General features: G+C 42.1%; 1 protein-coding gene across 1 annotated transcript in view; it reads left to right on the plus strand.

Moving 5' to 3' along the window:
• Nucleotides 1-19,523, plus strand: part of LAMB4 (laminin subunit beta 4) — a 39,636-nt gene that overhangs the window by 12,134 nt on the left and 7,979 nt on the right. The window contains exons 13-27 of the mRNA XM_059847935.1: nucleotides 444-594; nucleotides 1,516-1,647; nucleotides 2,358-2,543; nucleotides 3,732-3,853; nucleotides 4,551-4,671; nucleotides 5,601-5,778; nucleotides 7,128-7,271; nucleotides 7,482-7,713; nucleotides 9,691-9,848; nucleotides 11,357-11,581; nucleotides 12,682-12,902; nucleotides 14,059-14,155; nucleotides 14,470-14,845; nucleotides 15,209-15,369; nucleotides 18,474-18,679. Of these exons, the coding sequence (XP_059703918.1) occupies nucleotides 444-594; nucleotides 1,516-1,647; nucleotides 2,358-2,543; nucleotides 3,732-3,853; nucleotides 4,551-4,671; nucleotides 5,601-5,778; nucleotides 7,128-7,271; nucleotides 7,482-7,713; nucleotides 9,691-9,848; nucleotides 11,357-11,581; nucleotides 12,682-12,902; nucleotides 14,059-14,155; nucleotides 14,470-14,845; nucleotides 15,209-15,369; nucleotides 18,474-18,679 (2,710 nt within the window). The remainder of the gene's footprint in view (nucleotides 1-443; nucleotides 595-1,515; nucleotides 1,648-2,357; nucleotides 2,544-3,731; nucleotides 3,854-4,550; nucleotides 4,672-5,600; nucleotides 5,779-7,127; nucleotides 7,272-7,481; nucleotides 7,714-9,690; nucleotides 9,849-11,356; nucleotides 11,582-12,681; nucleotides 12,903-14,058; nucleotides 14,156-14,469; nucleotides 14,846-15,208; nucleotides 15,370-18,473; nucleotides 18,680-19,523) is intronic.

Raw genomic sequence — 19,523 nt, forward strand, 5'->3', positions numbered from 1 at the left:
ACTTGGTGTGTTAAATATACATGTAAGCATATGAAAACATTCAATATCACATCAAAGGTCCTTCTGATCTCATGTCCTGCCTCCATAATTGTGGGTGACAGATTATTAAGAATCGTGATATAGTGATTCTTATAGAAAAAGATACAATAAATGATACAAGAATAGAAAGTAACAGATGCTCAGGAAACAAAAGGATCAGTGCTTCAGGTATGGAACAAAGACAAAGGAGGCTGTGAACTCTGAAGTCATGGAAAATAGCATTGAATAAATCCAGCATCAGAAACAGAGGAGGTGGGTGATAGGAAGAAGTTTAGTAATGGAGGTAATCCAGCAATGGGAGAAATTAAGCAAAGGTGGAACAAGGGTGGGTGTGAGCTGCCCTCATGCTGTGAGGACCCAGCTGTGCCACTCTGATGTCCTCCCTTTTCCAACCCCTCCCGTAGGTGCTCACTGAAGGACGGTCAGTGCCAGTGTCTGCCCAACATTGTGAGCCGCCAGTGCAACGAGCCGGCTCCAGGATTCTTCTTTCTACCCCTGGACTATTATATTTATGAAGCTGAGCATGCAAGGCCCCTTTCTGGCTCTGCACCCCTGGTAGGTGTTTGGCTTTCTAGGTGTTGTACTGAGAGGGGATCATTGCAGTGGTGACATGGGAGCTGAGGCTGAGGAGGAGAGCGCTTGCTTGGGGAGCAGCTCTTTAGCAGGAAAATGCAAAACAAGCCCCATGGCCATTGTCAGTTTGTTTTTCATGGACATGACTATCCCATAACTGTGGCTGTTAAAAAGGTACAGTCACTGCAGTGTGGTATGGCCTGCAAAGCTGCCCTTGCTTCTTCTTAAGTGCAGGCTGGTCTAGCATGAATTAGAGAAATAAATTTAATTATTTAAATTAGAGGAAAGTATCTGAGTTGCCAATAGCTCTCATGAAATGTTTTATTTCTGGAAATCTCCAGCAAGGGAAGAAACAAATTACTCTCTGCTCCATTGGACTAATTCCTGCTGCCTTATATAACAGCATTGATTGTAGCCTAATTTCCTCAAGAATTTGGCTTCCATCTGTAAAGTTTTTAGAAAAATTAATTTTTTCCCTCCCCTTCAACATGGGGGTAGTTGTTCTCCATGGTGAGTGCAAGCCTGGAATGCATCCCTTCCTCTGTCTATGCTTTTGCTAACATTTTTTCTCTGACATGTGTAGAAACTATAGATAAAGAATAATAAAAAAATGTTTATTTGCATGTCGCATCCACAAATATTTAGCTATAATCACAATCAGTAATTATCCTACAGTCCAATAATTAAATGGAAAGCAGATGTCTGGGACATAGCTTATGAGGGAAAAGTGCAAGTTAATTTTAAAGGAGTGAGGGAAAAAGATTTCCAGCAGCTGCTGGGCCACAGTTTAGAGTTTCTCCCAGCGAGACTAGATCTTGTTTTAAGAATGTGGACTTTCATTTACTTGCTTACCACCCTTCAACATTGTTGAGACAGTGCTGCTCCTCTTTTATTACTCCATAGATTCAGCCAAGCACTCTTCCAAGGTGTGACATCTACTTCCAGAAAAGAGGCTATGAGTTCATGATTGAAAATGGAAAGATTGTGTTAAACAAGAACAAGAAACGAACTGTAAGGAAATCTGGACTGGAACAGGTAAATTAGTAGTTGAGTAGTTACTTAAGTTTACACCAAATAATAAAATTTTATTTTGTAACAAAGGGCAAGGAAATGTCTGAGCACATTGGATTTGCAGTCTTAGACATTTCAATCCTGACACAAATCAACTTTTTGGTACACAGTTGGGTTGGACATTTTATTATTCATACTGACAGTCTTGCTCTGCTATATCCAGTGCCTTTGTATACTCAAGTTCCATTAATTTTTGGAAGAGAAAAGTCCTTAAGAAAGGTAAACTTTTTCTTTGGTTGCAAGACATTTTCAGCAAGTTTACCAAGACATTAGTGTGATACTTCCTGCACTTAAGTGCAGCCATTGTAAGTACTGATATTTATGTATCTAGCTTATAATGGAAAGGTCCAGGCATGTATGAAATCGGGCTTACTCAGTTTATGGTTTGCAATGTGAATGTTTGGAGATGCCAGATATTCAGAGGTGAGTGTATTATTCTAGTCCCTCTTATTGCTGTTGCTGCAAAGTTATAGGAAGCTTCCTTTACATATGTGCCTAAATATCCTACCTTTGGGAGAGTTCTTAGATTGTCAATCTCAAGCTTGTTCAGAAAATGAGATTGATGGCTAAAATAAGCAAACAATGTGGCAAAAATATTTCCTTTCTTTTTTCTGACTTTGTATTTGTTGTAATTTGACTCTGTGTGTATTTAAAATGCTGATGTGTCTCTGCAGGGTGCGATGCAGTTTGGACAGGACTCAGATTTGGCAGTGGTGTTCCGGCAGCCCAGCGCTGGCCGGGCTGTCACCTGGACAGGACACGGCTTTGCCCGTGTTCCCAGGGGAGCTGGGCTGAGATTTGCCATCAGCAATGTTCCCTTTGCTATGGACTTTGATATCACAATTCGCTATGAGCCTGAGGTATTTGTGATGTCTTGTGTGTCTTGTGATGTTGTGATCAGGGGTCTATTTTGTGAATATTAGGATGAGCAACTTGTCCTATTCTTTATATCAAAAATTAAAATTGCTTGGTTTTTCACCCAGTAACAAATTGCCTTGCCAACCAAGTAATATGTTCTCCACTGACCCCCTTAACCCTTTCTACTCAAATACGACAAATCTGCACTAAAAGCGTTTTCTAAGCATTGGCCAAAATTTCATCTTCTGAGTGTTTCTATTTTGGCAGCTTTACTTGGACTGGACTTTTACTCAAAAATCAAACACATGGAAAATGCAGTTCGTTTTAGACAAGCATCATGTATTCCTAGCTGGGTTTTTTGGGCAGTTAAATGTGTACAGACAGGAGTCATCTGCATAGATATTTATCCAGGCCCTTTGCAGGCCTCCTGCTTCCCAGTTGTTCCATCTGGACTCTGAGATGTGTGAAAATTGTAGGAAAATAGCCAAATTATTATTTTTTTGCCTGGAGAAGATTTCTTAATGATGATGGCATGTCTAGGGACATTGTTAATCCAAATCTGGTTAAACTCAGGCCCTTACCCATGTTTTCAAAAACACACGCAAGTGTTTTATTGGTACCAGCTTTTGTAAACTCCTTACTCTTTTGCAATTCTCTGGGACAGTCCCCCAACTCAAGATTTTCCTGCTGTCTATTGTGTTCTGTTCTCTGACTGGCACTCTGAGGCAAAACAATCTCCCAGTGTCTTAAAACATGGGAACAATTTTTCAGTGGGCTAGTTTGAGGTAGCTTTTTCTGAATAAGGATTGAAGAGTTGGGTTTTAAATATGTTTGATACAAAGTCTTTTATGTTTACTATTTCTTATTAGATGTGTGAGAAGGCAGCTAATGAAGGATATCTCTAGAAAAACACTATGCTAAGAAAAGAAACAACTCCGATGACTCTAACAGAGCTGTTTCCATTTGAACCAGCTGAGGTCTCATTTCCGTCTCTGCTTTTCATTATCTATTGCAAATACAATGAATTTTTCACAAATAACACTGTTTTTCAGTGCTGTAAAGAATAAAGAGAAAGTCTGTCTCGTCACTGCAGTGTGCAGTGATTCAGATGGCTTTCATTTACACTTTCAAAGAGGAAGCAGGTTTTTCAGATACAAAATATAGCCATAATTTTTGTCTTTTGTTTATAGCTCTTGGAAGACTGGCTTGCAAGTGTTGCCATCCAGCCTGCTGGTATCTTGTCAGGTCAACACTGCAAAAACAAGGTCCTTTCACAGGAGCCACATGAGTTGCCTCTCCCAGCTACAAAGAGGTCTGACTGTTGCTGACTTTTTGCCTGCAGATCTTCTGTGTACAAATCATTTACTGAAGCACTGCACAGCAACACATGTGTGGGATAGTGGGAATATCAGAAACACATGTGTGGCCTTTTCTGTTGCTGGCACGCCACAATACTACAGAGGGTCTAAGGAAGAGTCTGATGCCCCAGTCCTTGGTTTGCCACACCCAAGAGAGCAGCCTGAGATCCAGCTAGGGTTGGTTGCTCTGGTGAAAATCCAACTGCAGCTGCTTCAGAATAGAAAGGAAATATTGACTTAAACTCACTGTCCTAGTCTACTTTCAAAACCAGCTTTTCAGCTTGGACCTGTGTAAAGAATAGAGAGAAGCTAAGAGGATGTGACCAATGTCTTGATCAAATAGGGACAGGAGAGGATGAATTTGAAGAGTGAGTTGCAAACCCCCTTGCTAGAAGCAGTAAAACCTGCCATTTTCAGTTTAATCTCCCCAGGATTAAATGGCTTTTAGTGAATCATCTGGCAGAAGTCCTGCAGCTTTCCCAACGCCGTCAAGCATGGGGCTGGCTGGGTGTGCTCCTCACTGCAGCAGGGCTTGCTCCAGGCTGCATGCATCAGTTTGCAGGCACAGAGGGAAGGGAGAGCTCACAACATTCAGTAAACTTGCCTTGTCCTGACTCCTGGCTATAACTGTGCTTCATTTCTGCTAAACAGGATTGCAATTCTGCAAACTCCAGTCTGCCTGGAGCCGGGAACAGAATATTTTGTGGATGTGTATTTTTCCCAGCCCTCTGCCTCTGACAAAAATTCAAAATCATTCATCTTGATTGACTCAGTGAGTAGTTCTGTCACAAGTCCCTTGGGGTTGTATTTATACACAGTGGTATTTTTTTATTTTTTACAGACTTACTAGAAGTATTTTTAAATAAGATATAATGTGTTTTAATAGAAATTCAGCTTCTGTTTTTCTCCATTGGCATTGTTTGCATATTTTTGTATGGAAAGGCAGAATTGTATCTGGTTAAATTTTCATGGAGCAATTTAAGTCATACTTGTTACATACGTGGCATGTATCTCTATCTGTTGCTCATTGATCATGAGCACAGTCCATATGTATTTACTGATAAGATGCTGTGGCTATGAATATAAATTTGTACAGCTCCTCATCACTTAAGTTTTTTAAAATATCTCTAATTTGTTGGGATCATGGATATTTTTAAAGATTATATTGGAAAAGTAAAATTAGTCTTGTACTTCCTGGGAATCAGGTCTAGATATTTCCCAAATTTCCATCAAGTCAGGAACCGGGTGTTAGTTTTGGGTCCTTCTCTTGAGAAAAATATTTTTAGGTCTGTTTCTCTAATTATTCCTGTAGAACTGGACCAGGCAAGGGCTGGCTATACTTGGACATAGAACCTTCAGCTGATTTTTCCCTATCACAGTAATAAAAGTAAAAATTTTGGCCAGACACTGCTTTTGGAGTCACTAACACAGCACAGCAAGACCAGTTCTGAGCATATATCAGAGGTCTTATTATAATTTTATTTTTTTAAACACAGTCTCTCTTATTTGAAGAACTCAGGGAATGTTTAGACCTTGAGAATAAATGTGAATTTAGATGACAGAATGGCACAACTGCAGATTTGGAAAGCAATGCTCCAGGCCTCTGTTGCTGCAATGGGAAGCACATTAAGAGAATGTGGGAAATTCTGGTTTTCAATATATCTAAGCAAAAATATTTTCTTTTCTCTCTTAACGACAAAGCTTGGACTTATTCCCAGAATCGGGTCTGTGGAGAACTTATGCAGTGAAAAGGATTTAGATGAGTACCAGAAGTATCACTGCATTGAAATTGCATCTGAAGTTGGGCCTCACGTCCTGCCCGAAGCATGCGCGCGGCTCATAGCGAGCCTGTCAGCCCGAATCCACAACGGCGCTGTCGGTAAGGACCAGCCTGCACAGGCAGCTCTTCTGGGCAGCTGCTGGCTTTCCCTTGAGTTTGTAGGATGTGTTGACTGTAGAGCTCTGAGCCTGCAGTGGTGTAGAAATGAAGCTGTCCAGCATGCAATATCCATGGATGTGCAGGGTATATCCTGCTGAACCCTGCGTGGCCTGCAAACATTTGGTGGCATCAATCTCAGAGTTCATCACTCCTGATGGGCTTCATGAGCAGCATGAGAGGGACCGTGGCAGTGTTTTTGTGTCTTCTGAAAAGCATTTGAATCAGATGCCTTTACCATACGGCCAAGGCAATAATTGTCCTTCTTTTCTGGCTGCTCTTAAACGACAGAGAAGTTTCTAAGCTCTCTCTCTAGATGCTGTAGGCTAGCTGAATGCCTTAGTAAGATTCCAGACATGATGATACATAAGTTGGTGTCCTGGAAGAGATTCACCAAGAAAACCTTGATGATATTGCAGCACAAAGGCAGTGGCAGGTGGGGTTTGAAATTCCTAGGCAGCCTCCTGGACCCATCATTAGCTGGGCTCAGTAGCTCAGGGAACTTCCAAAGTGTTTGGCCCAGAGAAATGGAACTTCTCTGCACTTCCAGAAACAGAAGAGGCCTTTCTGGGCTACTTTGGTGGCCAGCTTCTTTCAGGGAGCCTAGCAGCAATGCCTCCAAAGTGATAGCATCTGCTTGGATTGGACAATTTTTAGCATTGATGCCTCACTCTAATATCAAGCAATGAGGTCACAGCTGTGCAACCAGTGAACCCTTCATTTAGGCTTGGGCTGTGATAACTTCCTATCAGCCTGATTCCTAAAGTGACAAGATTCTCCCAGTGAAATGTGGCACTTTGGTTTTCTAGTGCTTTCCAGAGCATCCTGGGCAAACCTCTGTGGGTTAGTGGAGCATTTTCACCCAACAAGTTAGTCCAAGCTGTCCAGAAGGAAACAAACAGTACACAGATGCAAACTAAATACAGCTTGTAAGTTATGTCCAGTGCTTCAGCTAGATGCAGATTTATAGCAAATCTTTCTAGACTTCACAATGTCTTTATTTGGATCTATGCTTTGCTACTCCCTTTCTGTCCTACCCCAAATGTGTGCTGAAAGCAATGCCTTGAATGTGGCAATGGCAACACCAAGACTTGTGCTGGCGCCTGATATACCATCACCACTGGTGCTACACCATCAAATGATCTAAACTGTGGCATCATCAGTTTAGTGAACCATGAGAAGAATAATCAAGCTCTTTCCTACCTATTTTAAAGTGTGAAACCTGCAAGCTGATGAGAGCAGTAGAGCTCCTTGACAACCAAACATGTTTTGATTTTCTTTCCCCTTGACAGCATGCAAGTGCAATCCCCAAGGGTCACTGAATGCCAGCTGTAGTAAGCTGGGGGGCCAGTGTCAGTGCAAAGCCAACGTCGTGGGACGCTGCTGTGACACCTGCTCTGCAGGCAGCTATGGCTTCGGCTTCCATGGCTGCTATGGTGAGTGCCTTGCAGCCAGCACCACTACCAGTACCACCAGCACACCCCAATGTTTTAGGGCTTTGAATCCCGGATTATGTGTGAAGCAATATAAAAAATGTTCCCACGAATAACAAATTTTCCATCGCTGCTGCCTTTGAGCAGCGTCAGTGATGATTTGGGTTGGCAGGAATGCTTTAAGGACCCAGCTTTGCTTTCGGTGTTTTCCAGCGTGCGAGTGCCACCCGCAAGGCTCGCTGAGCACGCTGTGTGACCAGGTGACGGGGCAGTGCTCCTGCCGCCGAGAGGTGGATGGGCAACGCTGCAGCCGCTGCCTGCCTGGCTACTTTGGCTTTCCCCACTGCCGCCCCTGCCCCTGTCATGGCCACACGGAGCTGTGCGACCCTCTGACCGGAGAGTGCCTCAACTGCCGCGGCTTCACCGCTGGAAGCCACTGCGAGAGGTCAGTTCATGGGCACTGCTGCACAGCTCCAACAGACACTCGTGGTCTCCAAAGCCCCTGTGTAGCTGAGGGCCTGCAAATGCACCAACGACCTTCACAGGTCTTTGACATCAATAACCTTAACAGGCCATTGACATGTAAACATGGAACTGGGCCTGGCTGCTGAATGTCAGGTACCTATTTCATTACTATTGCCTATTGCATGTGGGAATGTGCATGCAATGCCTGTGGCTGGACTGCAGGCGGGGCATGCACCCAGCATTGCAGTGGTGAGACATGGACGCCATGGCACCATGTACTTGGAGACATGCACAAAACACTGTGTGTGGGATAAACTGACTCTTGCCAGGTTCCAAATTGCCAGCTTTCAAATTTAAAATTCAGCATGAGGCTAGCCAAGAGGGTGAATATTGTGCTGAATACTCATTTTAATACCTGCAATTACCTTCAAGGAGTTTAAGTAAACGTGCCCTCTTTGCTGGTGATATTAGTTCCGTGTCACCAGAAAATTACTTTTCCCACATGTTCCAGCTCCATTCAGAGCACTGCTCCTCTTTTTTGTTTTGTACACTGGCAGCAGTATCACAGTTCAACATGGACATCGAAATTAAGTGTGTTTAGTTTGGTTTGGCTGGACTGTACCTTGTCATTAATTTTTAAGAGATTTTCCTCATGAAACCTGTTGAGCTTTTCCTGCAGTGCTTTTAGATGATAGAGTCTTTGGCTGTTCTACATCTACTTGTAGATGGCAAACAGATTAAAAATGGGAGACTGAAACACTTTTTGCCCCGTGGTTTTGCAGGATCTCCAGACCCCAGGGGAAGGATAATCAGATAGCCAAGTCTTTTAGCCTTGCCTGTATACAAGTCTTTTAGCCTTGCCTATAGGGAGAGCTGTGTTCCCACTTGCCATAGTAGAACAGATCAAAGACTGAGGATGCTCCAGAAGCCTCTGTGTAGTCGTTGCTGCAGCTGCAGGACTGCAGGGTGTTGGGATGTAGAGACAGCGGTGGTGGGCAGGGTGGTTGAGCCCCCAGAGAGCAGTTACCAGTTCGGGTAACAGCACAGGCACCAACACCTTGAAAGAGCCATTACTCCAGGTTTGCAGAACATGTCAGAGCATGGCTTAATACATATGTTGCATCTAAAATATGCAGTATTCTCTGAGTACTCTTGAGGATTCATTGCTTTTTTTGCCTGTGCCAGCACTTTTTACTGTCATGCCAACCACTCTGTGCATGTGTGGATGGAAGTAGATGAATATATGTGCTGATAGGTAAATATACAGAATTTTTATATGGCAGCTTTTAGCTGCCTATGCAGAGCATGTGTGATATGCCATAATCTGAGGAGAATCAGGAACGGGACATCATGCCATGATCAATATGATCAAGAGAAGCCAATTTATTGCAAAAAGCAAGATATATTTGTACTGTGTTCTACTGTTCACGCCTCAAGCTAATACATGTTTGGTTAAATCCTTCTGTTAACGCGTTTTAAGCTTTCAGTTAATTTTAGTTAGGTTTTCTTCTTCATGCGTCTCGCTGTGGTTTTCTTGTCTGCCTTTACATCCTGAACCGTCTGCTGCTGAGTGTGTTCTTCTTCTTTCGTGTCCTCCAAGGGCATTGTGACCTTACTCAGTTTCTATGAAGACTGCATTGTGCATATATATATATATCCATTGCAAAAACCCCTCAACAATAATCATTCAGTTTAAAATTGTTCCAGAGTAGGTGAAAGTCTTCACAAACATTTATTGAAAGGAAAACATATGTCTTTTTCCTTTTGCTTAAGATTTTGAGAATGCAGCTCTGATTTTCCATTTTAGAACACCTTTGAAGCTTGATATATCTCTACCAATTGATGGAGATAGCATTACAATGATCTGGAATACTAATTTCAAAATATACATGTATATTGATTCACCTGCACGAAGCACTTGACAATTTGTCCTGCTTTGTGTTGACTGCTTTGGCAGGTGCATGGATGGCTATTATGGAAACCCTCTGGATGGAGAACCCTGCCACCCATGCATGTGCCCAGGGGCACCTACGAGCAATAGGTATTTTGCACGTTCCTGTTACCAGGACTCCCAGTCTGCACAGCTTGTCTGTAATTGTCTCGAGGGATATTCAGGTATGAAGCAAAATAAGGATTGGTTTTGATACTACTTAAATTAATGTAAGAGAAAAAAATTATCATCCTCCACCTGTCACATGTTCAGAAATGACAATGAGGTAATGCTAATAAAACAGCTAAGAAGAGTTAGCACTCAAGTTTACTGAAATTATGTGGCTAAGTTCTGACTAGGAAGAATGGGAATTGTGCAGTTAGCGTTTTCAAAAGGGATTCACTTATGTGGATACAGTAATTTAATGTTCTGATGTCACTCTCTGGAAATCTCCTCCTTTCCAGGGGCATTACGCTAATCTGGTGGGGAGAGGGAGGGAGAACTGCAGTTGCTTGTTACCTGAAAAAGAAGCATTGCAAGCCCAAATGGGAATGATTAGGGCAAAAAGAGCTGGTAAGATTTCCTAATTAGAGAAAGTTTTTCTCCATATAGAGGAAATTCTTTGACATTAGGCCTTAAAGTAACTGTTTCATGGTTCAAATAGTCATTTTAGAAATGGGGTTTCTGTTCTCAGCTGTATGAAATGCAGATATTTTTGCAGCAAACTGATTCCTTATTTCCTAAGATCTTGTTGACTTAGGTTGAATTCCTGAAGGGAAAGCTGAAGGTATTTCCCTTCCCTTGGGCATTAGAAAGATCTCTGGTGGAAGCAAAGCTTAATGGGAATCACTGCTGAAAATTAAACCAATGTTGTCATCTTTACTTAGGCAAGGTTTCTTTATAAGTCAAGAGTGGTTTTGCTTGAGTAATTGCTGTAGGGTCAAAATTATTCATGTTGGTGTTCACCCAGGGGACTTCTGTCCTCAGAAATCACTGCACTCCTCACTTTTGGACTTTATTGCTCCTGCTCCTTTCCAGCAAGACTTGGTCACCTCTGTAGCAGTGTTCTCACTTTCTCAGAGATTGAGAAAGGCTCTGGGTCCTGAGGAGCACAGTGAAGGAAGAGAGTCCTTGGCTGAAGATGAACCAGTGGATGTAGTTTCAGAAACACCAGTCTGCCCAGAATGGTTTCTGAGATGCAGAGGATGCACCCAAATCAGGGCAGGCATTGAGACAAAATGCAGTACTAGTTGTAATGCCAGCAAGCAAGGACAGAGCATCAGAGTTCATCTGAACTCCTGGGTATCCCCCACCCTCCAATGCTGCTGTTGGAGTGAAGGGCCAAGGAAAATCCTGCAAATATGGATAACCCTGTCTACTGCCATTGAATGGGTTTTGATGGGAAAAGGTGCTTGGAGGTATTGTATGATGTGGCACCTAATTGCTCTTACTGAAAGGGCTTCCTTGGTATAAACAACTTGGGATGAGAAGGGTGTCTTACCATCAGACTTCAGTGAGGAAGATATAATTTAAACTGTTCAGAGAATTAAAGTGCAATGATCTCAAACAGGTGGATATTTTCCACTGAAAACGTGCATTTGAACAGACAGTGAATCTTTTAATAATATTACTGGAAATTGCATGTTTCACTTGAATTCCATCAGCCAGCAATATTCTTACCTTCCTCTGGCAGGCAATCAGTGTGACAAGTGTCCTAGTGGGTTCTACAAAAACCCCAGCAGCCCTGGGCTTGACTGTGCACCGTGTCCCTGCAATAACAACATTGATTTGACAGACCCAGAGTCCTGTAACAGGGTCACTGGGGAATGCACCAAGTGTTTACACAACACCCATGGACCAAACTGCCAGTTCTGCAAACCAGGTTATTTTGGCTCAGCCCTCAATCAAAGCTGTCAAAGTAAGTAACAGCACTGCAACTATGTTTTACTACCAATAAAATGTTTTTAAAAAATGGGCTATAGGGAAAGGCTAGACCTTGGAAGGAGGACAAAAAGCAGATAAATAGAGCAAAACATAAGAATCACAAATATATTTCTCTATTTACTAAATATAAATATATCAGTGATACAAATAACTTAATATGGCATTTATTAAATTCTTTGTCATCCAAGTCTCACTAGCTCTCATACTGAATATCACTCCTAGGAAATACTCGTTTGTGAAATGAAAGCAGTACTCTCTGTTAGAAAAATAAATATGCATTCAGCTTCTTCAGGAAGGAATCAAAAGTAAAGGAATCAGTGATAATTGTTTATCCATGTTGCTGGCTGACACCAGCTAAGCTCAGAGCTCAGTTAACCAGATGATCCCTTGCTGAACTTCCTGCCTTGCCAGCTGTTTTCATTAAGTGGCTAGAGTGAGAGCATTCAGGCAATTGAATGGATTCCATGAGGACACAACAGTAATTCAGCTCTTTGAACAGAAGAGTAGGAGTGTAAGGAAAAGCAAGGCACAAGCTTCTTCCCAGTTTTTCTCTAAACTCATTTTCACAGAAGATTGAAAGATTTCATTTTTATGGCCAAGATAACTATAAGCATAGTCAAGAAACAATTTTTCTGGGAATCTCTAAAATTCAGTCCAAGCCTATCCCTTGTTCATTCTTGGAAGATGTCTGTCAGAAATTGTTAAGCAAGAACTTTTGGCTCTTCACAAGGAGGGCTTCTTATCTTACTTGGCTTACTGGGGATTCCCACGCTGGATAATGCCTACTGTAAATCAACTTATCCTTGCCCAACATATTTAACATTGCATTCTAATAAGATTCAAAATACACTGAGTCTTCATTTTCTGTGCCTGTATTCAAAGGGTTGAACATTCACAGTAAGTTTTCTCAAAGCCATATATAAATTATTACAGAAAGACAGGTAATGTGTATGAGACTAAACATGTTCAAGGTCACTAAAAGTGAACCTGCAGCATGGGCTTTATATCCAGCTCTGACTGTCCATCAGCTGTCTGTATTTCTGTCTGCTGTAGTAATTGTCCCTCTTTTTCCAGGCTGCAGGTGCAATCTGGCAGGTGTTCAGCCTGCCATGTGCCCGGGGGGGGATGCAGCCTGCCTGTGTGACCCAGCCACAGGAGCTTGTCCTTGCCTGCCCAATGTGCTGGGTGCCACGTGTGACCAGTGTGCCTCTGGCTACTGGGACCTGGCTAGTGGAAAAGGATGTCAGACGTGTGACTGTGATCCAAAAAACTCCCAAAGCAACCAGTGCAACCAGGCAAGAAAATTACTCTGTTTTCCAGGAACCAGGGTGCTGGTGTTCTGACATGGCAAAGTGGGGACCCTCTTATATATGAAGATTGCTTTTTTGCCAAATACCCTGAAACAAAAAAATTCTTTGGAAATTTGTGGTTGGTGCAATCCCACAGTGAGTCATTAAATCAAAAGTGTTGTTCTGATAACGTGGCTTTGCGATTTCTCTTTGCATGTTGTTTCTTTGTCAAGTGGATCTTAGAAATACATTGTAAAAAGATGTCACAGGAAAAAGCTACCTCATAACTGTGTATATAGGGAAGAAGGAAATCCAAGCTTGGACCCAAGAGTCTGATGAGTATTTTTTAAGTGTTTATTTTCATAAAGTAGCAGCTGTGGCCATTACATTAATCAAGCCTCATCTATCGTACTACTAGAGTACCTTTTCTCATCTTTAATTCCTGTGCATATTTCAGGGCTAGAATGTAGAAAAAATTAAAAAGCATTTCAGAATATAGAGATGAAATTGTGGTCCCATGGAGTCAACAGCAATTTTGCCATTGACTTCAGAGCACCAGGACCTTATCCTCAAATCTTGCTGATGTGTTTGCACATTTTTCTTTCAATATGCTCTCTGTTTGTTCCAGTTTATTAGATTTATTATTTTTTTTATATCAAATTTAGTTCTTGACCTCAAAGAACTACTAGCAGTTATCAAAGTTGTAATTCCCTGGGAATAAATTTAATAGCTGAATTTCAAAATATTTTTTCTAGGGCAACATGCATAATATACCCTCAAGGTTTTCAGTTACAATTGATATATTGTGTAGTTTACGTTGAAATGTTATGATGAGTTCTTAAATCTAGCAAAAATAAAAAATAATTGTTTTGCAAAGGAAAAGAATCCTCTCAGATCATTGTCAGAGGATGAACTCTCAAACAGCATCAGTAGAGGAACATACAAAATCTCTGACATTAGTGAAGCAAAGCCATTTCTCAGAGTGCATTTTGTTTTCAGGACCTTCAGGAGGAAGGTAGGAAAGCTGGGCCAATACTGTGTAAACCATGGTGTTCAAAGACTGTGGGCAAGCAGTGTTGGTGCAGTCCTTGTACAGCTGAAATAATGTGTATTCAGCCCTATGGCTCTGCTGGAAGTTATTCCACCCTATCTGTCTTTACAGCTTACAGGTCAGTGTCCATGTAAGCCAGGTTACAGTGGAAGATGCTGTAATGAATGTGAGGAAAACTACTTTGGCAATCCCCAGATGCATTGTGTTTGTAAGTATTATTGTGTGGGACAACTGCAGTAGAAATTGCCTCAACATAAAGGCTTACCTTTTATATTCACAGAGGAAACAGGGCATTCATATGTTTGTGTGTATGAGATGGACAAGTGTTTATATGATTTATCTATATTGCTATTTCAATGGTTAAGATGGAAATCAGAGATGAAGAAGAGCCACTACTGTGCAGCCCACCTTGCTCTAACTCAAACACTGCTTTGCTTTTATTATCTTGAAATGGGACTTTTTCATGCATTAATCCCACAGAAAAGGAACAACTGGATGTAACCTGCTGTTCCTTTCTTGCAGCATGTGAGTGTAACCTGGAGGGGACCCGCCAGCCCACGTGTGACAAAGCCACCGGCGTGTGTAACTGCCGTGCTGGTGTCACCGGCCGGCTCTGCGACCAGTGTGGCCGCGGCTTTGAGAAGGACTTTCCCTCCTGCCCTCAGTGTCATCTTTGTTTTGATCAGTGGGATGCTGAAATTGCTGCTCTTCTTCAGACTGTGCAGAGCTTAATGAGGTTTGCAGCAAAGCTGGAAGACAAAGGAGGACGGATGCCCAGCTGTGACATGCGCTTCAAAGCCTTCGAAGATGCCATTTCTGAAACTGAACACATTTTGAGACATCCTGTCCTTTCACTGGAGGCCCTTTCAGGCATCAGGGATTTTCAGGGCTACCTTCAGTAAGGGCTAGGTTGCTCCTAGAAAAGTCCCTTTGCTGAGAAACTGTCTTTCCCCCAGACTCCACCAGCCATCCCTACATATCAAGTTACACTTCTGATCAGCACACAGATGCTGGTCTACTAAGTCACTGTTTTCAATAGATCTGTGGACAAAATAATTCTTAATATATCCCTAACCCATAGAGACATATACTTAAATGCTGGAATTTTCCAGTTCATACTAAAGGTTTTCTAAATAAGTCATAATTAAATGGTTTTGCTTATTTATAAATGTATCTCTTGCCCTCTAAAATATTGTGTCACTCAGTTCTAGTTTAAGAACAATCTGGTCTGACTTCTGCATAACTGTCTTATCCCCTTCAGACAAAAAGTAGCACAGATGGATCCCCTTCACAGTTCACCCTTTGAGTTTCCTGACCTCAACAAGAGCATAGAAGATATAGCAGAAGAAGCCAACCTAGTGTTTGAACTTCTACAACAAAAAATACATCTGCACCAAAGTTTTCAGTACTTGAACTTCAAAGGTAAGTCAACAATTAATTAAAATGGGTGGACATTTTCCCTGAAATTTTGGAATGCTTTCTCATCATTAAACCATACAACATTTCAAAGATCCCTTAGCTTCCTATGGTAGCACAAAAATGTTGACATTAATAACATTTTATACTGACTTTCCAAATTCTCTTTTGTCTTAAAATGCTGTGATTTCTGGCATCCCAAATCTCAGATGCATGTGCCAGGGTCACATCTGTCAGAAGTCTCATAAATCCGAATGCTTACATCAGGATATAAAAGAAATCCACTTTCACAGTACAGACTCACATGTAATGGAACAGCAAAGTATTCCACCACCAAGTTTGACTCCTCTTGCTCATAGGAATACTCAAAGAATCTTGTACAGGAACAGTTTATTTAATTAAAGCATAGTGTCACAGTGCAGCTTCTTAGTGTTCCCATGGGAAAATACTTGACTTTATGTGGGACAGAAGTAGCTCTCCATCATCAAAAAATGTGAAAGCAGAACTGAGCTCCTTGGCATTTTTGAAAGAATTACATCCTCTCTGCTTGAGCTAAGTATAATCTCCATCAGCTGCTAATAGCTGTGATGATGATGTCCCACACTGGTTTCTGGAGAAAAATGGGGCTGCATCAAGCAGGGATCTTGAACAGATGCTACATTACCCACAATGGCAGGAGATGGTCAGCAGAATCCTCTCCAAAGAGATGGCTGCCAAGATATGAACCCCCAGAAGACAGGGTGCTCACCACAGAAGACACAAGCTTAAAGCAATGCACTCCCACTTACAGTTCCTCTGTGTTTCATTCAGGCAAGAAAAACTTGGCCCAGGCAAGTTGGTTCTTTGTTTTGGTTTGGTTTGGGGTTTTTTTTTTTTTTTGTTTGTTTTTTAAATAAAAACAAAGGAAAAAGAAAAAATAAGGAAAAGTCAACAAAAATGCGAAGTGGAGGGAATGGGAGAGGGGAAAAGAGGGATTAACTAAGATTTAGGGCTCCTGTGCCCTGTTGTAGTTGGCAGTCCCCTGGGGCAGCTCCTGGGCCCAGGTCCCTCTGCAAGCAGCCAGCACAGCTGTCCCAGGCTCCACTTCTCCATTCAACTGAGTCTTGCACAGGCAGAAGGGCAGAAAGGCAAATAAATAATAAATCCCAGGGAGGTCAGTGGACACAGACCTGAAACATCCATGGTGCTCTCTGGTCACATTCCAAACCCACTTCATCTTTGGCCTCTGGAGACAGATAAACAGCCCTATAAAAAGCACATGGGAGTGTGGGAGGGGAAGACCTTGAATTTAAGATGAATTTCCTATCAAGGCCACAAATATTCATTGGTTCTGCTACCAAGCATATAATAGCACAAGAATAACATTTCCCTCAAGATAAACAGCTTTTCTGATACCCAGGAGAGAGACTGGCTCCTCAGCCCATCTTCCTTTCGGACCAGCAGCATATCCTAGCTATGGCTCTGTCTGCCTTTTCCTCTCCTTTTTGCTGGGGTAGATGCACCATCTGGGGCACATCTGGCACTTGTGCCCTAGACACACACAGAGAATGAGCTCCTGCCTATGTCTCTGTGCAGAGGATCAGGAGTTGGAGTCCTCCTCACAGGCATACATTCAGCTAGATGACCTGGAAACATCAATATCTAATGATAAATTAAAACAACTGGAAAAACCAAGATGCAGCTGCCCTTAAAAGAATGTTTGCAGTCTATGAGATTGGCCCCTGGCTTTGCAGCAGCTGAGGTGCCATAATGCAGTGAGACAATCTTCCTAGGCTGTAAATCAAACCTGTGCTAAGACGCTGTGTTTAATGAAAAGGAACTTGGAATCTCTACAGCTCCATCAAAAACCAAATGTGGAAAATGCATTTAGGCCACTTAATGGAGAGCTGAACCACTGTGAAATATTCCTGCAATGGAATTGTTGCACAGAAAAAATCTCTGGCTTAGAAGAGACGTAGCAGTCTCTTGCCAGGTATTTTGTATTAAGAGCTAACTTTAAACTGTGTATTGTTTCCAAGAATTACAAGATAAATAAATAGCCCTGGTTCCACATGATAACTAAACATTGTTCAGCTTCAATCAAAGCACAGCCAAGGGCTTTAGAGCCTGAATCAAAGCACACAGGACTTGAGTGTCTTGTCTTTAACTTCAGCTCGTAACTGAGTCAATTACCAGCACAAAGAGGGATGTTAATCAGAGACCTCTAATACTTTTTCACTGCTGACACATCAATTCTGGCTCTGGACATATTTCTCCTAGGAATGTGGGCACAAATCTGGGCTCTCCAGAGATATGGGAAACCTCGACAGCAGCAGTAACAGCTTTAAATTATGTATGTTGCAAAGGGTCTGAATCCTTTTCTCAGGCTATTAATCTCCAAAAAATGTAATATTCTCCAACCCTTTTGAGCCTACTTAAGGAAAAGTTTTCACTAACTAAACAAGATTCCTGCTGGAAAGCATTTTTACCCTGGCCTATTAGCTTATCACAGAAGTGCTTTTTTTAAATTCATCAGTTCTGAAACTGGATTTTCCAGAGAGAAAAAAGCCCTCATATATTCCCATTTGTAATGTCAGTTTTGGTCTCACTCTAGCAGACCACTTACCTGCTGGGTGCTATGCTGAGCAGAAAGGATGGTTGCTTTCCTGACTCACAATCAGGCAGCTGATCATTTCATGACAACTGGCAGAAAGAATTTTCCCGCCTAAAACATAATAAATGTCAGGAGCTTTTATCCAATTAACAATGGCAGCTACTGATGAATGCAGATCAGCAGCAGTTAGTGTCAGTAATGGCATTTCCTTTATACTTCTGTCTCTTCTGTTGCCTTCTCAAAACACCTTGGCATCCTGAGGCTGACATAGGATCCACCCGTTTTTCATCTAGTTTAGCAGGTTTTGTGAGCATTGATAACTACTTCTATCTGGCAACTGGATAAGTAAAGGATTAAAAGGCTTGGTTGAGGAAAGGCAGTTCCTGCCCTTCTCTGCTTCCCAAATCAAATGCCAGTGAATCACCTGTCACTCAGCAATTGTCCAGAATTGAAGTAAACGCACAAACTGAATGCAACCAATTGCAGTTGGTACTAAACCCTATTTCTGTTGGTACAGAGGCCATCAGCAACATTAGGAAACACTCTGAAGTATCTTTGCTGGCAGAACAGAGGACCAGGGGGACAACCCCTGTTGTAAGACACTCAGAGTACATCAGGAACGACGCCCTCACTATGTTGGACCATCAGGTCTTAAACACAAGCAGTGTGCTGCAACAGCTCAGAATGATCAAGAGCCCTGACATCCAAAACCTGAATGAAAAGGTAGGTGCTGTGGATTTTGAATGAAAGCTAAAGTAAACCCAAAACACTCCTTTTTTGATGTTGTAGTAGATTTTATTTTAAAAGGGTGCTTACATGCATTTTTAAATCTGGAAAATGGCACTTCCTTGCCACAGCCAATCACATCAGAACAACTGCACTTCTCAGCTGTAGTTATTTCCAACCTTCTGGAAGCCATTGTTCCCAGCATTAGGAACTGTTTAAGCACTCTCTAGTCTCAAGAGGTCATCAGAGTAATTTCAGAAAGACTAAGGCAAACCTCCTCCATGAGTAAGTTAAACTAACCAGAGACAACTAACTTTGTCCTGGAGTGGTTAGGGAGTGCTCACATATCCTTTGTGTCACCTCTGGGAAAGAAGGGGATTTCTGTTCTTCTGCAGGGCAGCAGTAAATACCTGATAGCACCAAATCATGACAAATCTGGAAGACATCATCCACCTAAGCCTATAGGTTCCATATCTGTGCCAAAATACATGGAAGACTAGACATGGCACCTTGTTCTGTTAGAGGTTACTTGGATCCTTTAGAAGAGGCCATTGACCCATGGGCTGGATATAGTTAGGGAATGGTTTCAGCCCTTTTGCTAAAGAAGAGTGAAGCAAGGGTTTCGCTGCAACACTTGGAGCCTAACAAATGGCTCCTCAAGGATGCTCAGAGCCATGGATGCTGCCATTGCATCCTTCAAATCAGAGGAGAGGGACCTCTAACTGGCAGTGACACCCATCTTCATAAAGACCAGATGCTGTGTCTTAGGGAATATCCTATCCTGTATTCAATGCTCATATGATGTCAAACATCTTCCTTCCCTCAGGAGTGTATCTGAGGC

The sequence above is a fragment of the Haemorhous mexicanus genome, chromosome 5, assembly GCF_027477595.1.
Source record: "Haemorhous mexicanus isolate bHaeMex1 chromosome 5, bHaeMex1.pri, whole genome shotgun sequence".
Taxonomy (NCBI): Eukaryota; Metazoa; Chordata; class Aves; order Passeriformes; family Fringillidae; genus Haemorhous; species Haemorhous mexicanus.